The 18,782-nt window shown below is 40.4% G+C and overlaps 2 protein-coding genes across 2 annotated transcripts in view; both read right to left on the reverse strand.

The window, feature by feature from the left end:
* Window positions 1-1,275, reverse strand: part of LOC109043111 (cadherin-related tumor suppressor fat) — a 78,629-nt gene extending 77,354 nt beyond the window's left edge. The window contains exon 1 of the mRNA XM_072302280.1: window positions 1,083-1,275. Within this exon, the coding sequence (XP_072158381.1) occupies window positions 1,083-1,164 (82 nt within the window). The 5' untranslated portion in view covers window positions 1,165-1,275. The remainder of the gene's footprint in view (window positions 1-1,082) is intronic.
* Window positions 1,276-1,770: 495 nt separating this feature from the next.
* Window positions 1,771-13,631, reverse strand: LOC140225080 (cadherin-related tumor suppressor-like). Its single transcript, XM_072302582.1, has 3 exons — window positions 13,566-13,631; window positions 12,623-12,856; window positions 1,771-2,300 (listed from the first exon to the last, which is right to left on the reverse strand). The coding sequence occupies exons 1-3, from the start codon at window positions 13,629-13,631 to the stop codon at window positions 2,058-2,060; spliced, it is 543 nt and encodes a 180-aa protein (XP_072158683.1). The 3' UTR covers window positions 1,771-2,057.
* Window positions 13,632-18,782: the final 5,151 nt, after the last annotated feature.

Consider the following 18,782-nt stretch of genomic DNA (forward strand, 5'->3'; position numbering starts at 1 on the left):
GTCCGGAAGACTCCTAGAAATCGTATGGATGATTAAAAATCGACTGATTTTATTTCCATTACATAAAAAGGGTATTTTTCATTTTCATGCTAGGTTATTGTTAGGCAAGACAGCCGTAAGTGCTATCTTCTGCATGCTTTCGTGGTTGTGTTTTGGACGCACAACAAACACATTTTCAGGTTAGAAATTGGCAGAAGAGGGCGGCGCTTTACTGGAAAGCACTGTTCTCATTGGCTCTCATGCATCTACGGCTGTCTTGAAAAAAAAACTGTGTCATTTTTTGTGCACTTACGGCTTTGACATACGTCTCGTTTTCATTAAATTAGGATGAATTTTGCTGTTTTAGCTGTCTCAGTAATTTCATCTAAAAGAGTTTAGACGAATTTTGAAGAAAACTCGATTTCGAAAATTTTGCACTTACGGCTCTCTTCGCTATCACGGCAGCACTGTTCGGCGCTCCTCTGACAAAAGCGCGTACCTCCATTTCTGCATGAGTCCCAGAGAGCATGGATTTATGTGTGAAACAGGGCTCACGTGGAGATCGAGGTACGCCCTTACAAAGGAGCGACGAACTTTACTGCCGTGCTGTAAGGAAAAACGCCGTATGAGGTTTCAGGCGTTGCCAAGTTTCCTACGATAAAAACCGAGTTTACTGGGAAAATTGTGAATATTTTTTTCCAAAGTTTTCAGACAATTTTTTACGCAATTTAATCTAAAATATCTGAAAATTTCAAAGAAGAATATTCATGCATGAATGATATCAGAAATACATGCTTTATCAAGGGAGGTTTGGCAGCTCTCGAAAGTTCATACGACGTTCTTCCTTAGCACAGCAGTGTTCGTCGCTCTTCTGACGTAAGCGTGTATCTCGATTCCCGCATGAGTCCCAGAAAGCACCGATTGAATATTCGCTCTTAGGAAAACCGATGCAACGGAGAATTTCCAACGGGTTCAAGTTCGATGAATGTCATTTGTAAACGGAAACTACTGTGCCATATGAGGAGGAGAATATCTTCGGTTTCTAAATTGAGAAAAAATTTTTTACTGACAGATAAGAAGGAGGTAATAAACGCAATTCTTACCAGAATCAAGGTCGGTAGCCGTTACGGTAACAATACTGGTGCCGATGGTTGCGTTTTCAAAAACTTCGTTGCTGTAGCTCATCGGGTCGAATAGAGGGGCATTGTCGTTCAGATCGAGGACGTTGAAGTACACCGTCAGAGTGGACGACAGGCTTGGCTTCCCGGTATCCTGAGCCTGGACTACGAAGATGTAATGTTGCACCTGAAAAAGGCAGAGAGAAAAACACAAATTAATTATATATTCTTGAGACGATGAGTGATAATGAATTTTGCTGTTTTAGCTGTCTCAGTAATTTCATCTAAAAGAGTTTAGACGAATTTTGAAGAAAACTCGATTTCGAAAATTTTGCACTTACGGCTCTCTTCGCTATCACGGCAGCACTGTTCGGCGCTCCTCTGACAAAAGCGCGTACCTCCATTTCCGCATGAGTCCCAGAGAGCATGGATTTATGTCTGAAACAGGGCTCACGTGGAGATCGAGGTACGCCCTTAGAAAGGAGCGACGAACTTTACTGCCGTGCTAAGGAAAAACGCCGTATGAGCTTTCAGGCGTTGCCAAGTTTCCTTCGATAAAAACCGAATTTACTTGGAAAATTGTGAATATTTTTTTCCCAAAGTTTTCAGACAATTTTTTACGCAATTTAATCTAAAATATCTGAAAATTTCAAAGAAGAATATTCATGCATGAATGATATCAGAAATACATGCTTTATCAAGGGAGGTTTGGCAGCTCTCGAAAGTTCATACGACGTTCTTCCTTAGCACAGCAGTGTTCGTCGCTCTTCTGACGTAAGCGTGTATCTCGATTCCCGCATGAGTCCCAGAAAGCACCGATTGAATATTCGCTCTTAGGAAAACCGATGCAACGGAGAATTTCCAACGGGTTCAAGTTCGATGAATGTCATTTGTAAACGGAAACTACTGTGCCATATGAGGAGGAGAATATCTTCGGTTTCTAAATTGAAAAAAAAATATTTACTGACGGATAAGAAGAAGGTAATAAACGCAATTCTTACCAGAATCAAGGTCGGTAGCCGTTACGGTAACAATACTGGTGCCGATGGTTGCGTTTTCAAAAACTTCGTTGCTGTAGCTCATCGGATCGAATAGAGGGGCATTGTCGTTCAGATCGAGAACGTTGAAGTACACCGTCAGAGTGGACGACAGGCTTGGCTTCCCGGTATCCTGAGCCTGGACTACGAAAATGTAATGTTGCACCTGAAAAAGGCAAGAGAAAAAAACAAAATTATTATATATTCTTGAAGCAATGGGTGATACAGTCGTAACCTGTTAGAAAGTTTCTCGAAATCACATTTTTCCGAAAAGAACGTTCATTTTTTCGAGTTTCTGATGGCCGTTTCTCTTTAAAGTGTTGCTCGAAATATCGTTTCTTGGGAATCAACAAATTTTGATTCCTTTTTGAAAACTTTGTGACTAAATACAACAGACAACTGGATTACATTTTGCAATAAGGAACTACTGTTTTAGGCTCTTCCTTAAATGCACCTTTCTGCATGGGGAATCTAATGGCGTATATGTTGTTTCTAAAATGAGCTAGAAATAATGGTTCCTTATTGCAAAATTTAGTCCAACTGTACACACAATATTGTCAAGGAGAAGGGGCACTCGATGAAAGGGCATATCGAAGGTGGAACTACCACATCCCCTACCTCGGTTTGCGACGTTGCATGCAGACTTACGAGCATATTTTATTTTTTAATAAGAAAACTACTCAACGTCAATTCTTGTAAACTCTCCTGATTTTTCTTCTCTGTGCGAAAAGGACTCTGTGAAAACTTCAAGGAATGATATTGATTTGTCCTCCTTTGAAAAAATTTACGAGGGCGGAGATTTTTAAACACCGCAAATGAGATACGAGGTTTGGGAGTTTCATCGTCGATATGCTCTTTTTACGGGTGTCTCTTTTTTTTTTTTAGATCACTAGGCGTATGTGCAGAGGTGTAAATTTTCCACGTAAAAATCTCCTACCACGAAGACGAGATAAGGGAGCGAAGAAATAAACAAAATATACTCAAAGTGCGAAGAGCGCAAAAGTGGATTTATGTACACGCTACCCCGCCATTAAAAAAAAAAAATTAATAAAAAATAATAAAAAAAAATCATGGAACCGATAGTCTATAGCGATTGACTTTAATTCGAGTTTATTTGTCGCCAGTTTCTCCATTGCCAAAGCTGGTTGAAGACATGAGGCAGATCCACGGGCGGAAATTCGTCTGCATTATTTCGTTGGAAGAAGCATCGAGAAAAATAAGACGTCTAGCAAAGCCGCCGGAGTGAGCTTCAAAGCGGATGAGGCATGAAGGCTGCGATATAATTTAAGAAAAACTCTTTTTGATTAATGGTAAATTCGAAACATTTCGTTATAATTGCCCAGAATCCCGAGGACCAGACATTCGAACGGGCAGGAAGGCAGAGAAATTCCTGATAAACTATCGGCGAAAAAAAGGAGTTAATAATCATTCAAGTGCCCCGAATGTACCGAGAGCAAAGAATGAATGCGGTGGTCTTGCTCTTGAGTGGCTGCCACTAAATTCCGCAGGGTGCACAGATATGTGTAATCGGAAGACATGAGCGCAGTTGCCAAATTGGAATCATGAAAGGAACTTTACATCAATTAACCTATACGTTTTTCAAAATTGAAACCATTTCCAATTTTTTGGACGACCACCTAAGAGATGAGCTCACAGCTGGCTCTCTTCTCCGTAGGGTGATTGAATAATTTAATGCTGTTTCTTTAATTTGACGAGTCCTTTATATTTAATGATTTTTTTTTTTTTTTTTTTTTTTTTTGAATAAAAAATTTATGAATTAAGTGCTCGATAAAATATGACCTGATAAACAGAGCTATGCCCTAGTCACTCGTAGTAGAAGAAGAAGAAACATTTGTCAAAGAACTCATTAGGAACGGAAAGCTGTTTGAAACAGTACGATTTCAAGAGAAAATTCCGACAAACTTTGCAAGTTTGAATGAGAATACGATTAATACGGAGAAACAGCTGAGTTCTGTAGTCAAGTTTTTTGACGATTTTATAATTTTATTGAAATTTTTGGTTTCAATGTAGATTTTACAATAAAAAATGCTAATTTAACCACGAGGGTGGTAAAATTAGCTTTTCTCTATTGTAAAATGTACATTTTTTTTTATAGAATCTACATTGAAAAATTGCAGTCACTTTTTTCACAACAAAATTGTTAAATCAGCAATCCATGTTTTTCCATGTGGTGAAAAAACAAGAGGGCAACAATGGAGGCATGCAAATATTCGGTCGAACGATTAGTGAAATTGTGAGGGGAGTCGGGGGGGGGGGGGGGGGGACACTCCATGCGCGAGAAGAGATGAGAGGAGAGCACCGAGAGTAGGAGAGAGGGAGAGAGGGCGGCTTTGAGTAGCGAAATGATGCCAGTGCTCGAACGAGGTGAGCCATCAAACATATTTAACTTAATAACAGATTATTAATTCTCTGATTTATTGTTTTCAGGCGGATATAATTGTTAGTTGGTTCGATTGGTCGGCTCGTCGGTAGCCACTGTAATTTCGGCTCGGCGCAAACCCGATCGGAAGATGGCGGACCCGCGACCCCGGACTAGAGCACCACGACAAAAAGCTCAAAGCATAGGCGAAATCTGGAGCCGCGGCAGTGGCGCGGCGTGAAATGCGATGTATCGAGCGTTCTGCCATTTAAACCTATGGTAAAGAATCGATTATTAAGGTGTTCGCACCGAACACCCTGTCTATCGATCCTTTTCCATAGGTTTAAACGGCATAACAATCGATATATCGCATTTCACGCCACGCCACTGAGCCGCGGCTACGTCGTTCCTCGACGGGCTCTCCCCATAAATCAAAGCGTTAAATCCGATGAATTTAAAGAGGGCTGTGCTCCTTCAGATGATATTCGAGCCTCGGACGGACCATTTCATCTCCTCTGTTATTTATTGACCCGGGGTCGGTTCTAGATAGCTTTCCGTCTTTCCTGGTGTTTAACATAAAGGTTAGAGACAATCGGACGCAAGCGTGACCTTGCGTTGCGTAAAGGAGAGAAACCGAGACGGTAATTACACAAAAGAAATTTCATCATGTAGAGAAACTGAGAAAAGAAAATTAAAGTTCGACTGATACGCAGATGTGGCCCTTTTTCCGACCTGGGTGGAAAACAAGAAAATTTTGCTTGGCATTACCATAAAAAGTGTGAAGATTCAGAGGTTTGGCCGAGGTGTTGGTTACATACAATTATTATTGGATGTTGAAAAGGAATTTTGTTGGCCTTAGAGATTTTGGCTTCTGGAACTATCTTCAGAATTAAACGTTTGAACTTCATGCTACCGATTGAATACTATATGATTAGTTAAAAAAAAATTCTTTAGTCAAGCATTCTGTTGTCACCATTTGTCAATATAAATGATGGCACCAGCGTCCAAAAAATACAAATAATAATACCACAAACATACAAACATGAGGATTCTTAATGATTGTCCATAACGAACACCTTGGCTTAACAACAATTATTCAGAATTGGATTGAATGAGTGTAAGAAGACGGAGGTGCAAACCTGGATACTTCTTTTGAAGGGACTGGTTTTAAAACCGAACTAACTAAAATTAAAACTTTATTTGAAGACGTGTTTCTAATTGAAACTCCACCTTGCTGAGTACATGAGAAACCGTGCTTACATCGAATACAACTGCACATAAATATTATTACCATATTCACGCGAGATAAAAGTGAAGTTCCGAGAATTTCATATTTATACATTTTCATATCAGAAGTGGCCAACTGGCCGGGGGGATCTCAGGGTCTGGACCCCCGGAGTATTCAAGCTGTTGTGAGGTACACCGAGGTAACCCCGGACTGATTCATGTTTATAACGAAGCTGATAAACGCAAAACAATTTGATGGTCATTAATTACAAATTTTGGCCAGATATCTTTTTTATTAGTCTTACTGACGTGCTGTTCCTCGGTTAAGGAAGTGTGGGAGGGTCTATATATTTCAGGTTCGTAGAAAACGGGCAAAAGCAGGAAGGATTCCTCAAACTAATATGCGGCGGAGGCGAGGTAACTTTCATCGATGAGTATTTCTGCCGGGTTATGAGCGGAGGATTCCTCGAATTCTTAAATTGGCAATAAAAGTAAACACTCGCTTCGCATGATATCGCTCCATAATCTTTGAATAAATCTCCTGCAGCTCATTTGCATACGCGCTGCAGTATACTTCCCTCCAAGCTCGCGTACACTTCCTACGCAAGAAGAGGACAAGCGAAAAAATTGGCAAAAGAGGCTAACAAACTGAGCTGCGGCAGCCATAAATCCCGTGATACTCGCTCCTATCCCTCTACTGTTAGATGCGGACACAATTATTATTAATGAAACTGTTTGATCGAGATTAATCCTGGACGAATCAGATTAGTTGCTGGACCCAGAGCATAATTTTATTAACGGCATGAACTTGCCGTCCAGGAAGGCATAACAAGAGCCGAAGGGCGATTGCTCAAAAATATACAAGAATCTTGGCTCAATATCATCATTTATCAAGCACCATCGGAAAGGTAGTTCATTGACTTTCCGGTATGTGTGCTATTGTTTCAAGACTTCGTAAAAATAATAAAGACGGGTCGTGACCCGTCTTTATTATTTTATATTTATATTTTATCAATATCTTGGGTTTAGTTCCTTATGCTTTTTTTTCTGGTTCTGCTCATTTTGCATTCTGTATCAGTTTAGGGCTTCCCGTCTTGTTGACTTTTATTTGTTTGTTTAAACTTAACTTGAGGAGGTAATGAATCATTCTCTCGCCTACCTGGAATAGGAGCCCGTAGGAACTCCAGCAGCCTTACTTTCTTTTATGGTTTGAATTGAAACTATCAGAAGTTTAATTCGGCCCTAATCTTTAAGTATTCGACTTATATCTAACATAATTTCTGGTCATTTGTTTATAAGTCCTTTAGGACGTTTTAGTGCTTTTTAGTGTCGTGGCACTAAACGGCAGCACCAGAGTCGATTTTATCGAGCAAAAATTCTTAGAAAACTATACAACGTTCCTGTGTTGTATTGTCCCGTGAGTGCGTATACAAACATCAAAAATATTTTTCAGAGACTTTAACGCAACGATAGAAAAGCGGAGATTCCTATATTTTACCGTGGCTTTTTGTATGATCTCATTAGTGCAAATGCATTTCACAGATGTTTTTCAGAGACTTTAACGCAAGGGTAGGAATGTAGACAATGCTGTTTTACCATGGTTTGTATAACTCCAAAAATGGGATATTTTGCAACGTTGTAATTTGGAGTCCTTTTTTTGCAGTGTCTCATCAATGAATATATTTCACAGTTACTTTTCAGAAAATGTACCGCAGAATAACTTTCCTGAAAGCGAGGTTTGCATCACTAAATAAATTAAAAAAACCTGACCGCCACATTAATTTAGAAAATAAGTCCCTTTTCAATTATTCCTCATCCACTTTTCAAGTATTATTTTTCGTAGAATTCTCAAGCATTAAAAACTTGTCGCCTCGTTTTCGTTCCCTTTGTGTCAGCAATATTTTCCAAATAGTGCCAGCATTATTAGAGTTTTCTTGATAAAAATATCATTCCAAAATTGGTAATCAATAATCTTTAAACAGTTTAAACGTATTAATTCCAGTCTTATGAGAAGTATATTTTTTTTTTTACAATTTCCCGATGATAATTGTGGAGAGCGTTTGAAAAATGTATTCAAAAAAGTTTTTAAAAAATTAAACTGTAAAGCTATGCAAAAATTCAACAATTAGTGTCACAGGTATTCATCGGATAAAAAACAGTTGAAAATCTTTTCCACTCCTACGTGACAACAATCTTGATATTCTGAAAATATTTTCGACATACTCATAAACATATTTTTTGCTTGTTTCAGTTTATTCAGTATTCACTAACTCTGAGTTTTGGTACATTATTTTTAATTTTATCGGCGCATTACGGCCGTTATGTAAGTCAGAGGTTTCTTTCAGAGGAGACCGGTGATCCTATATCCTCCGGTAACTCGCAAAATTTTACATTCGTTTAGATAATTGAATCGCAAATCTTGCAGAAACCGAAAAGGCAACGTTCAGAGGGCGTTGTCAATCTGGAAAGATATGCAGCTGATTCAGCGCAAGGGAACAAAATGCCACCAAAACGAAACGAGACGAAATAACGAGCGCCATTGAGCGATTACGGCGACTTGACAAGTACAAATTGGCCAAATTCTTGGATAAAACATCCTGACTACATTTGAAGATCAATTATCTCCTGCATGGGTATCTAAGGCATCTAGCGATCACCTGCAAACTCAATTACGCCCTTTTCCATGCAAAAACGAAGCGAGGATAAGGGGGCCGAAATGGAGCAAAAAAGACAGCCGAAAAACGCGACGGCAAAACGATAGTAACACGTTCGAGAAAATTACTGAGAGAGGGGAGAGGGGCGTCTGAGGGTGACAGGAACTGAGGCACCGCCAGAAAATTCTCAAAATATTTAAGTATAAAGTAATAACACCGATCGAGAGCGAGACATGCAGTGGATACTTGGGGGGGGGTGTTCCAAGAAAGTATTTGGATTATTGAAGGTTGCCGGTGAATGATCAGATGAAGAAAAAAACCGAGCGGTGACATTTCTGGCATTCCCTCGTAAGCCTTCGGCAACTCAGAACTTGCTCGTGGCAGCAGTGGCGTGGCGCGCTTTGCGATATGTATCGATTGATCCGCCACTTAAACCTTCGGAAAAGGATCGATAAACAGGGTGTTCGCGACGAACATCTTAATAATCGATTCTTTACCATAGCTTCAAATGGGAAAACATCGAAAATCGACCATTCACGCGTTGCCAGTACGTAGCAGCCAGGCTGTAAAATGTGGCGGGAATGTTACATTTATCGTTAACGTTCATGTGTTATGAGGTTCCCATTTTGGTGAAATTAAGAGGGTTGGTTAGAAAGGGAGTCCTCTGATGGTTAGATTTCTATGACATGTGGCATCAATTTTTGATACGTTCCTGTTATTCGTCTCCGATTGACTCCCATGGCCCATAGCATCACTAACATGAAACTAGGATTTTTTTGCGGGGGAAGGTACTGAAAATCACCATTGGAATGCGGGGTCAAGCTTCCCTATTTCCGTTTATTGTCGACAAATGGCGAATTTGCACGCGAAACATTTTATCGATCCACTGAGAGTGTTAAATGAGCTGAGTTCGCAATATTTTTCACAATTTAGAAAAATAGATTTAAAAGTGAGAAAATTTGCCACATTGTGACGTCATCTGGAGACATTTCCTGATTAAACACAGTTATTTCAGCAGATTAGGTTATTTTGTCTTATTTTCTTCACTAATTGTTTAATTTAGAAACCAATTATCTCCTCCGTCTCAAATCTCTAGGCAGTTCTATTTTAAAAATTAAATTTACAAAATTGCTGACACCTGCAAATTCTCCATTGTTGCGAAAAATACACGACCAACAAGACTTACACTCCATCTAGTTTTAGATAGTTTTGACTGTCGTAAATTCTCCTTCAATTTCATGTGAATCTCTATCTGACTATCGTCAATCAGGAGGGAATACACATGAAATTGACAGAAGAACAACTATACGGTGGGAATTATCTGGAATGGGCCAGGAATAACCCGGAACAGTACGCAGAGTTACACAGAGTTTTCATAGTGTATTTTTCACAATTTTCAAGTCAGGAAGACTAATTTTATTTAAAAACGTACATTCTGTCTACACACAATTTCCCCGACCCGAAAAGACCCGCAGAGACCGAGAAAAAGATCGTCTACGCCGGCTCCCGACTTTAATGATGAGAACGTCGGAAATAAAGTGAAAAGGGGATAAATTAACCACGATTTGAATGAATTAAGAACTGGAAATTGGAGCAGGATCCTCAACCAGGAAGAACAACGTATCCGCCGCGGAATCCCCGCGGACGTTGCGCGCTTTTGTGGGGGCTCGCCGGGCCGGGATTGGGAGTAATAAAAGCGGGCACGAAGGAATTCAGAACCGCGGAGCGTGTGAGTGCGAGTCGCCCGGACAGCGGTCAGCACGGGAACGGAGTAAAACAAAATAAAACAACTGAACACGGAATTAACGATAAATAAATAGGCGCGGTAAATATAGTCTGATTTAACGAGTGCCGCGGCCCGGGCGGTTTTCGATTTTCGGTGCCCCGTTCCTTCTTCGGGACCGATGCTCCGGTGATTCGTGTCCCGCTCCGCACAGTGGAGCGAGTCCATGGGAGAGATCGGACATGATTTGGAAATTTCAAAAGCCTGAATCGTAGTTGCTACGAAAAGTAGAAGTTTGAAAAAGGCTTTGTTGGTTTTTCCGTAAAGTTTCCTTTGAGAAGCATCCTAAATCAAAGCGGTCGAATTCAAAATAAAACGCGGAATTTGGAGTCATAGGCAGAGAATTAATCCCGAATCTGCGTTTGTTCCACTGTGCGCTGTTGTCGACTACCGAGGAGGATCTACCGATTTCAATCGTCAACATTCTTCTAATGGGAAATTGGCAGGGGTCTGAAATTTGATGATTTTCATGTGCAAATGGAAACTAGTTACTGGTGTAAAAGACAATAAGTTGGAATTTTTTAGCAGACGTGCGTTAAAAATCAGCATAAAGCTTAAATTCTCAATACAGAGGGTAAAAGCTCAGAGTCATAACTAGTGTTGCACCGAACATCGTATCTCTTTGAGGGAAAATTGTGCTCATTTGAGCTTTTTCCCTCTGTATTGAGATTTTCAGCTTTATGCTGATTTTTAACGCACGTCGGCTAAAAAATTCCAATCTGCTATGATACATAAAAGCGTTTCAATGGGAAATGCCACCTTATGACGTCACAACGTGGTAAATTTGTTTACATGTATGCCTATTTTCTTCCAATCCCCAAAATGAAATAAAAAATTATAGAAAAATACCGAGAACTCGGTTCAGCAAGCACGTTCATTTGAAGCAGTCGTGCAAATCCTCCCTTATAGAAGGAGAGTTCAAAACATCTCAAACTCCATCAGACCCATTGCGATTGAAGGAGGCCACCAATAAGAGGTACAGGAAGTAGAGCTCAAGGTGGAGGATTTCGTTGCTCCTCAGACGTAAGGGCATACCTCGATTCCCTCGTGAGCCCTGTTCTCCGTATAACTCTATGCTTTCCGGGGCTCATGTAGAAATTGAGATACGCTCTTTCGCCAGAGGAGCGACGATTTGGTCGAGGAATGCGAGGAAACGCACAACGTGAGCGGTGCCTGCCCCGTGCTTGCCATTAGAGCTCCAACCCGAGTTGGTCCGCTAGGCCATCTCCCCATTCCCTATTTCCCATTCGGACTCATCTATTCAATTAATACTCTCTAAACACTCTAAATGATGACTCCGACGCTGGACGAGTGGCGCTCACGCACTGAGAAAGGTAATTTCCAGCCGCACGACTCTGCTCGCACCGTTTCGGGATGATGTCACGCCTCGTTCACGCGTGATATGATGCTGTCCCGTTTTTCTGTGCCGAGGAAAAACGCCGTATCGACATTCGAACGTTGCGAAATCTCCTCCAATAAAAAATATATTTTTGAGGAAATTAATGAATTTTTCTCGTTCAATATGGAGAATTTAAACACATATTGCTTCGTCCAAGACTGCTTTATGAGCTGAGTTCGTGGTATTTTTCATAATTTTCTTCTGAAATGGGAGACTGTATAGGAAAATGGATTTAAAATCGAGAGAATGTGCCTTTTGAGGAAATTCATGAATTTTTCTCGTTTAATGAAGAGTTCACGCACATTTTATTGCTTCGTTTGAGACTGCTTCATGAGCTGAGTTTGCAGTATTGTTCATAATTTTCTTCTGAACTGGGAAATTGAATAGGAAAATGGATTTAAAATTGAGAAAATGTGCCTTTTAAGGAAATTCATGAATTTTTCTCGTTCCATAGAGAGTATACACAAATTTTATTGCTTTGTCTGAGACTGCTTTATGAGCTGAGTTCGTATTTTTCATAATTTTTTTTCTGACATGGGAAATTGGAGAAAAATTTATTTAAAAAAGAGAAAATGTGCCACCTTATGACGTCATCTGGCAGAATTTCCCATTTAAACACATGTATTTTAGCAGAATCGGTTATTTTGTCATATCTCCTCCAATAATTGCTCAATTTATGAATCAAGGGTATCCTCGTGTTCAGCCCACTCAGTAGATTCCACTTAATCACGAAATTCATCAAATTTCAGACCCTCCCTGGAAAAAAAAGACATTAGATCTAGAGTCCAGATTCTTGAAAACATCGGCAGGAAAAAATACTCTTGATTCAATCAGATTTTCGCTTAAATCAAAAGGAAATCCGCTCAAATTAAGAGGCTTGGTTCTTGATTTAAGCAAAAATCCGATTGAATCAAGAGTATATTTTCTTGTCGATGTTTTTAAGAGTCTGGACTCCAGATCCAATGTGTTTTTTTCCAGTGCTTGCAAATTCGTCATCGGTGATTTTAAAAAAGGAAACAGGATGGAAAGAATAATGGATACATACCTCTTCGTAGTCAAGCCGGGCGGTGAGGGTGAAGACACCGGTCTGGGGGTTGAGGGAGAAGACGTCATTGGCCCAGTCGGAGATGACCGAGTACGTGACGAGGCCGTTGACGTCCTGATCCTCGTCGACGGCCTGCACTTGTCCCACTCGCGCCCCGCGCACCCAGTTCTCCGGCACGTCGAACGAGTACGTCGCCTCCTCGAAAACCGGCGCGTTGTCGTTCGTATCCGTCACCTGTCAACATAAAACGCACGATGTTAGTCTCATTTGATAACAATAAAAAAATTATTACAATCAACGGTACGAATCCATAAATGTACCGCATAAAATCGGACGCATGGAAATAAAATGGACGCATTTCTATCAAACAGAACTAAGCGCCATAGGGGGAGGAAGGGAGAGGGAGAGGGCTTGGGTGTAGCGGAACACGATGCTCGTTCCGTTAGGGTGGTCCAAGTTAACATGGGGAAATTTTTTTTTGGCCCAATGAACCGCGACTCAACCTAAATTTGTTCCTTACCATCCAAATATGATACCTGCCAAATATTTTCGTTCTCCGACAATATTAACACGTGCCGACTTGAGGCTGAAAATCTCCCAAAAAATTACATTGATTTAAATGGGGCGAAAATCGGCCGATCCGCGGTATTTCGTTTTTCGGCTGTAAAATGCGCCAAAATGCAAATAACTTGCTCTTAACCTACGAAGATACCTAGAGGCCTATTGTGATTGAGAAAATCACACATTCGACCCATTGGGAGGGGGGGAGGGGGTCACAGCGGAGCCGATTCCTAGGCCCCGCGGCCCTGCGCGAGGCTCCATGCGCCAAACTGATGAGAGAGGAACGCGCTCGCATTTTCGGGCTCCCTGCTCCCTGATACGCATTGCCGTACTGCAAATTAAATGATGTTATTTCTAGAGTTTGAAAAGCAAATCAACTGACCTGCTGATAAGCACATTGCAACAATGGTTTGCTGGTAAAACTGCTGAGTTTTGCAGAAAATCTCATGTTTTCTGGGAGCGGAGTGCATTTGGCAGTCAGAGTCTGTCCGCCGATCGATCATCGATGTTTTCATGATATGTTTGTGAAACTATGGCTCTTTCAAAGCCAACTTTGCGAAAAGAACGAAACGTGTATCTACTCGGCAATTACTCCCCCGTAATTGAAGGGAGTAAACTCCCGTCAAAGAAACAAGTTTTACGCGTATTGTTCTTCAATTTACGAGAAGTCCATTGGTCCATGTAACATTTGGCAATACAAAACAAATTTTTGTTCACGAGATAGAGTACTTGCTCTTGCTCCTTATCTAGGATATAGTCTCATTATTATAGTTATGTCATCATCATTATTTTCAGTGTTTTTACTCGCTTTAAATTCACTTTAAAAGCATACTCATTCAGTTTTCAATTGATATTTTTTTTTAAAATACGCACTGATACTTATCAGCGGGCATCAGAAATTTTCAAGCTAGAACATGTTTTAGCTACTTTACCGTTGTTGCAGTTTTTGATATTTTCGAATATTTTTTAGGTTCTCTCCAAAAAAAAAATTTCTGAATGCTATATGTCAAGTGCTGAAACTTGAAATCCGTATTTTATAGGTGCGGTCGAACACAAGTAAGGTGCAACGCTGCTTTTTTATACCAACGTTACAAATTTTAATAATATTCGTCTTGTTTTGCTATTTCTTGCAATTTTCCTAAAAACAGTCTTACGGTGGCAGGTTTTAACATTATCAGAGAGTAAAATAAAACGTGGCCGGCGTCGTTTTTGGATCAAATGGAACTAATTTAGGGAGCGACGCGGTCCATTTCCCGAAGTTGCCCGGAGCGTATCACACTAGCGCATGATGCTTTACGCGGCGCCCCAGCAACTATGAATCGGCTCCGCTGTGACCCCCTCCCCCCTCCCAATGGGTCGAATGTGTGATTTTCTCATTCACAATAGGCCTCTAGGTATCATCGTAAGTTAAGAGCAAGTTATTTGCATTTTGGCGCATTTTACAGCCGAAAAACGAAATACCGCGGATCGGCCCATTTTCGCCCCATTTAAATCAATGTAATTTTTTGGGAGATTTTCAGCCTCAAGTCGGCACGTGTTAATATTATCGGAGAACGAAAATATTTGGCAGGTATCATATTTGGATGGTAAGGAACAAATTTAGGTTGAGTCGCGGTTCATTTTCCCGAAGTTGCCCAGTTTGGACCACCCTATCGTTCCGTCCTACACTCGCAATGCTTTTTCATGGCGCTTAGTTCCGTTTGACAGAACGTACTATCCGGGATTCTGGTACGAATCCATAAAGTTACCGCATAAAATCGGACGCATGGAAATAAAATGGACGCATTTCTATCAAACGGAACTAAGCGCCATAGGGGGAGGAAGGGAGAGGGAGAGGGCTTGGGTGTAGCGGAACACGATGCTCGTTCCGTCCTACACTCGCAATGCTTTTTCATGGCGCTTAGTTCCGTTTGACAGAACGTACTATCCGGGATTCTGAAATCCTCAAAAGGAACTCAAATTGGCGCTTAGTTCCGTTTATCAGATATACGTCCAAATAAGGTACAAAAATAATGCCGTGCAATACGGAAGAGACGTATGAGCCTTTTAACTATTAACAAAATATTTTTACCACATAGTATAAACATTATAATTCGTTTAGGATTAAGAAATATTGTCGGAAGAAAAAAACTCGAACGTCAGAGAAAGACATACTATTTTGAAAGGAATAGTTGGCTTGAAGCTTGGTCATTAGGTTGGATGAACGCATGCTTTACTGCTGATTGAAATAATCTAACAAGATGATAACTCCTCGCTTGACAAGTGCAAAATTTGCGCTTGAAACCACTGGGAAACACATTGAGAGTGTTTTCAGCGATAACAACTACAAATGGGGAAGATATCTGATTATCGATTCTGAAATCTATATAAGTCTTAAATAGACCTGGTGGAAAGAGAAAAACTCAATCGAGAACAACTACAGATAAAAATGACATTCTTGAAAGCGCTCCATAGCATTGGCGCAAGGATGCGGTAGTATCCGAAACGATTCAAGTTCAGCCAGGCATCCGTCAAACTGGACTTAAATCAACGATGCACATTAAAGACCTCGGTAATTTCTCTCCAGGGTTGCAAAATTTCGATGAAAATTAAGATCATCGAATTTTACGTAAAATCTTTTCATACATTTCACGAAAAATATGATATATTCAAAGTATATTATTATAGATATACCTCGTTGTTCACCTTTTCACGAAAATTTCGACATTTCATCAAAAAAATACTCTCGATAACTCATCCAACGTATCGACTCCGACAAATTTTGATAGAAATGCTGACTATATCTTATTTGGTGTGTTTGAGTCCGTGACTTCTTCTGGCTTCATATAAAAAATCCTGATTACTCAATACGTGTGCCGAAATTCTGTAACGGGGCCGTCCCTGAATTACGTAACGCTCTAGGGGGGAGGGGGGGCCATGGAGAGCGTTACGCTATTTTGTGTTTACGTGTTAAGGGATAGGGACCTACGTCACAAAAGCGTTACGAAGGGAAGGGGGGGGGGGTCCAAAATGCCAAAAAATTGCTTAACGTAATTTATGAACGGCTCCAATCACCCTTCAGCTCTATGGGGGAAAATTCCCGATCATGCATACTTCAATTCCCTGACTACAAAAGACTTCTCTGTGGGCTGAATTTTGAAATTGATAGACAAAAAGATAGACACAGCGATAGACACAGCAAACACAAGGAGTATGGAGTGATCTTATTGGTTGAAATGGGTGGTTTCCATAGACTAAGGGAGAAAATGATGGAATAACTATGGGGTCTCTCGTGGGTTGCCGTTAAGCCTATTACCTATCTCCTTCTTCCATTGCAAACACCCGCTTCCACCAATAGGATCCCTCCATATCCCTTTTGTCTTCTTTGTCTATAAATTTCAATAATTGGCCCGCTGGAAAGAGAGAGAGGGAGAAAACCCGCATGATTACAACATCGAGACAACAGGATGGGAGTTCGACAGCAGTTCTTGAGCGGGAAAATTGCTTTTCTCGGACTTGAGGAAATCGGTTTTGTGAAATTGTATCGTTTGAAATCTTTGCAAAACTTAATTTTGCAACCTAGCCTCTCTCGACGATCCGACGGCATCAGGCACCGGTATGCTTAATGACCAAAAAACCCGGGGTTCAAGTGATCCGGACGGTCCCCTCGTTTGCCGAGATAGCGAAGAGAGCAGTAATTGGATTTCTGTATGAGCCAAGGTTAGCACATGCTTTTACGGGTCTCGAGGTTCATCCCAGCATACACTTACTGCTCTTTTCGCTGGCGTGTCCCCCCTCTGCGGTAGATGCTGATGCAATAATCCGCTTGTCACCGATATCGACGATAGAGCAAGTTACCGCGAATAGACATAACAGGCGAACGCGCCGCGAGACGCCACAGACGCAGGGCGCAGGCGCAGCCTCGGCGCCATTGGGACAAACTTCGCCAATCCATCTTGTCCATTTCCCGTAAATATATTATCTCCGCAAGACATCGCTAAATAAATAGAATATGCAGATTCGAGTGTTAATGGTGGGCTCCAGTGTGGCTTTTCGCTAATAATCTCTCTGCTTTGGCTTTGATTTACGGATTATGCGACCAGCGCTTCGACTCCCCTTCACCCCCGGTCCTCCGCCTCCCGTAACTAGCACCGCGCTTAGCTAGCGTGAACCGGTTGCAAAATTTCATCGGGAATCAAATTTTGAAATTTCGCGACAAGTAATTGAATTGTATTTCGCAATAAGGAACCACTATCTCTGACTCTTCCATAAAAGCACATATGAGGCCTTATATCGACGGTGAAACTACCAAACCACGTATCTCGGTTTGCGACGTCGCAGACTTCCTGTCATTCTTTATTTTTTAAATAAAAAACTACTTAACGTCCAGTCTTGAAAATTTCTGTGATTTTTCCTCTTCGTGCGGAGAAAATTCTGTGAAAATTTCAAGGAATGATATTGATTTGGTCTACTTAAAAAAAAAAAAAAATGCGAGCGTAGATTTTTAAACACCGCAAACGAGATACGTGGTTTGGTAGTTTCACCGTCGATATGTAACAATGGCGGATGTGAAAAATTACATTTTCGAAACACGCTTAAAAAACGGTTTGGTTCACACAAAAATTTAATATGTTTGGCTTTGGCATAATGTGCAGATCTTGAAGATCACATCTCAAGTATTTTCTCGATGCCAAAACAGTTTTTTGAACGTGTTTCGAAAAGGTCATTTTTTACGTCCGCCATTGTTACATATTATAAGTCCTCATATCTGCATAAGGAAACCAACGGCATGTATTTTGTTTCTGTAATGGGCCAGAAATAGTGGTTCCTTACTGCAAAATGTGATCCAATTCATGTTCAATGGATAATCTTGATTATTTTTGGGGAAATCCACGCGTGAGATTAAAAAGGCCTTCTGACAATTTGAGAGGTAGCAGTACCCGAAAGTATCGTCAACTTCATATTTGTTTAGAAATAAAGGTGAATTCCAGGATCTAGGAGATTAAAGTTTGTGAGTATGTCATTAAATGAGGTTTCAAATCAAGCTTTTCATACCGGTCCCTGTATGTCATCAAATAAAATACACCGATTTTTCCATTCCTTTCATCTCTCTATTCCAGTCAGTGTTTGTGTCAATGGTTTTATTCGGAATTCCAAAATGTTCACCTCTGGGATTTTTATATTACGAATTCAAATCAGGTCATTTTAATTTCAAATAAATAAAAGTAAATCATTACTATACATTTTTTTAAAACATGAATTTTTAGGTCCCAAAACAAACGTCTGATGATTAAGATAGCCAACAGACGGATAAGTGTGATCAAACGAAATAATTAGTCATTGGTTTATTACAAAATGAAATTTTAAAGTGGCGTTCTTTTAAAATTTGCGGGATCATTTTCAGAAGAGTCTCCGAGAGTATCTCTGAAATTTCTGGGTCATCCATCTGCAGAGAAATCCAATCGCTAAATTTTAATTGAGCTTATAAATAGATACGTAAACCCTATTCCAAACTGTTAAATGATTGGATCCTTCAAAATAGAAACGCTAAAATTGACAAATAAAACCATACCAAAAACTTACACGAATCAGTGAGAACGAAAACACACCAACTCGGTAA

The sequence above is a fragment of the Bemisia tabaci genome, chromosome 7, assembly GCF_918797505.1.
Source record: "Bemisia tabaci chromosome 7, PGI_BMITA_v3".
Taxonomy (NCBI): Eukaryota; Metazoa; Arthropoda; class Insecta; order Hemiptera; family Aleyrodidae; genus Bemisia; species Bemisia tabaci.

Coding starts and splice junctions, on each gene's coding strand:
- LOC140225080 (XM_072302582.1), bottom strand. CDS start 13,631: ATGAGATTTTCTGCAAAACTCAGCAGTTTTACCAGCAAACCATTGTTG. Junction 12,857..13,565: donor TGCAATGTGCTTATCAGCAG/GTCAGTTGATTT, acceptor TTATGTTGACAG/GTGACGGATACGAACGACAA. Junction 2,301..12,622: donor CCCGGCTTGACTACGAAGAG/GTATGTATCCAT, acceptor TGCCTTTTTCAG/GTGCAACATTACATTTTCGT.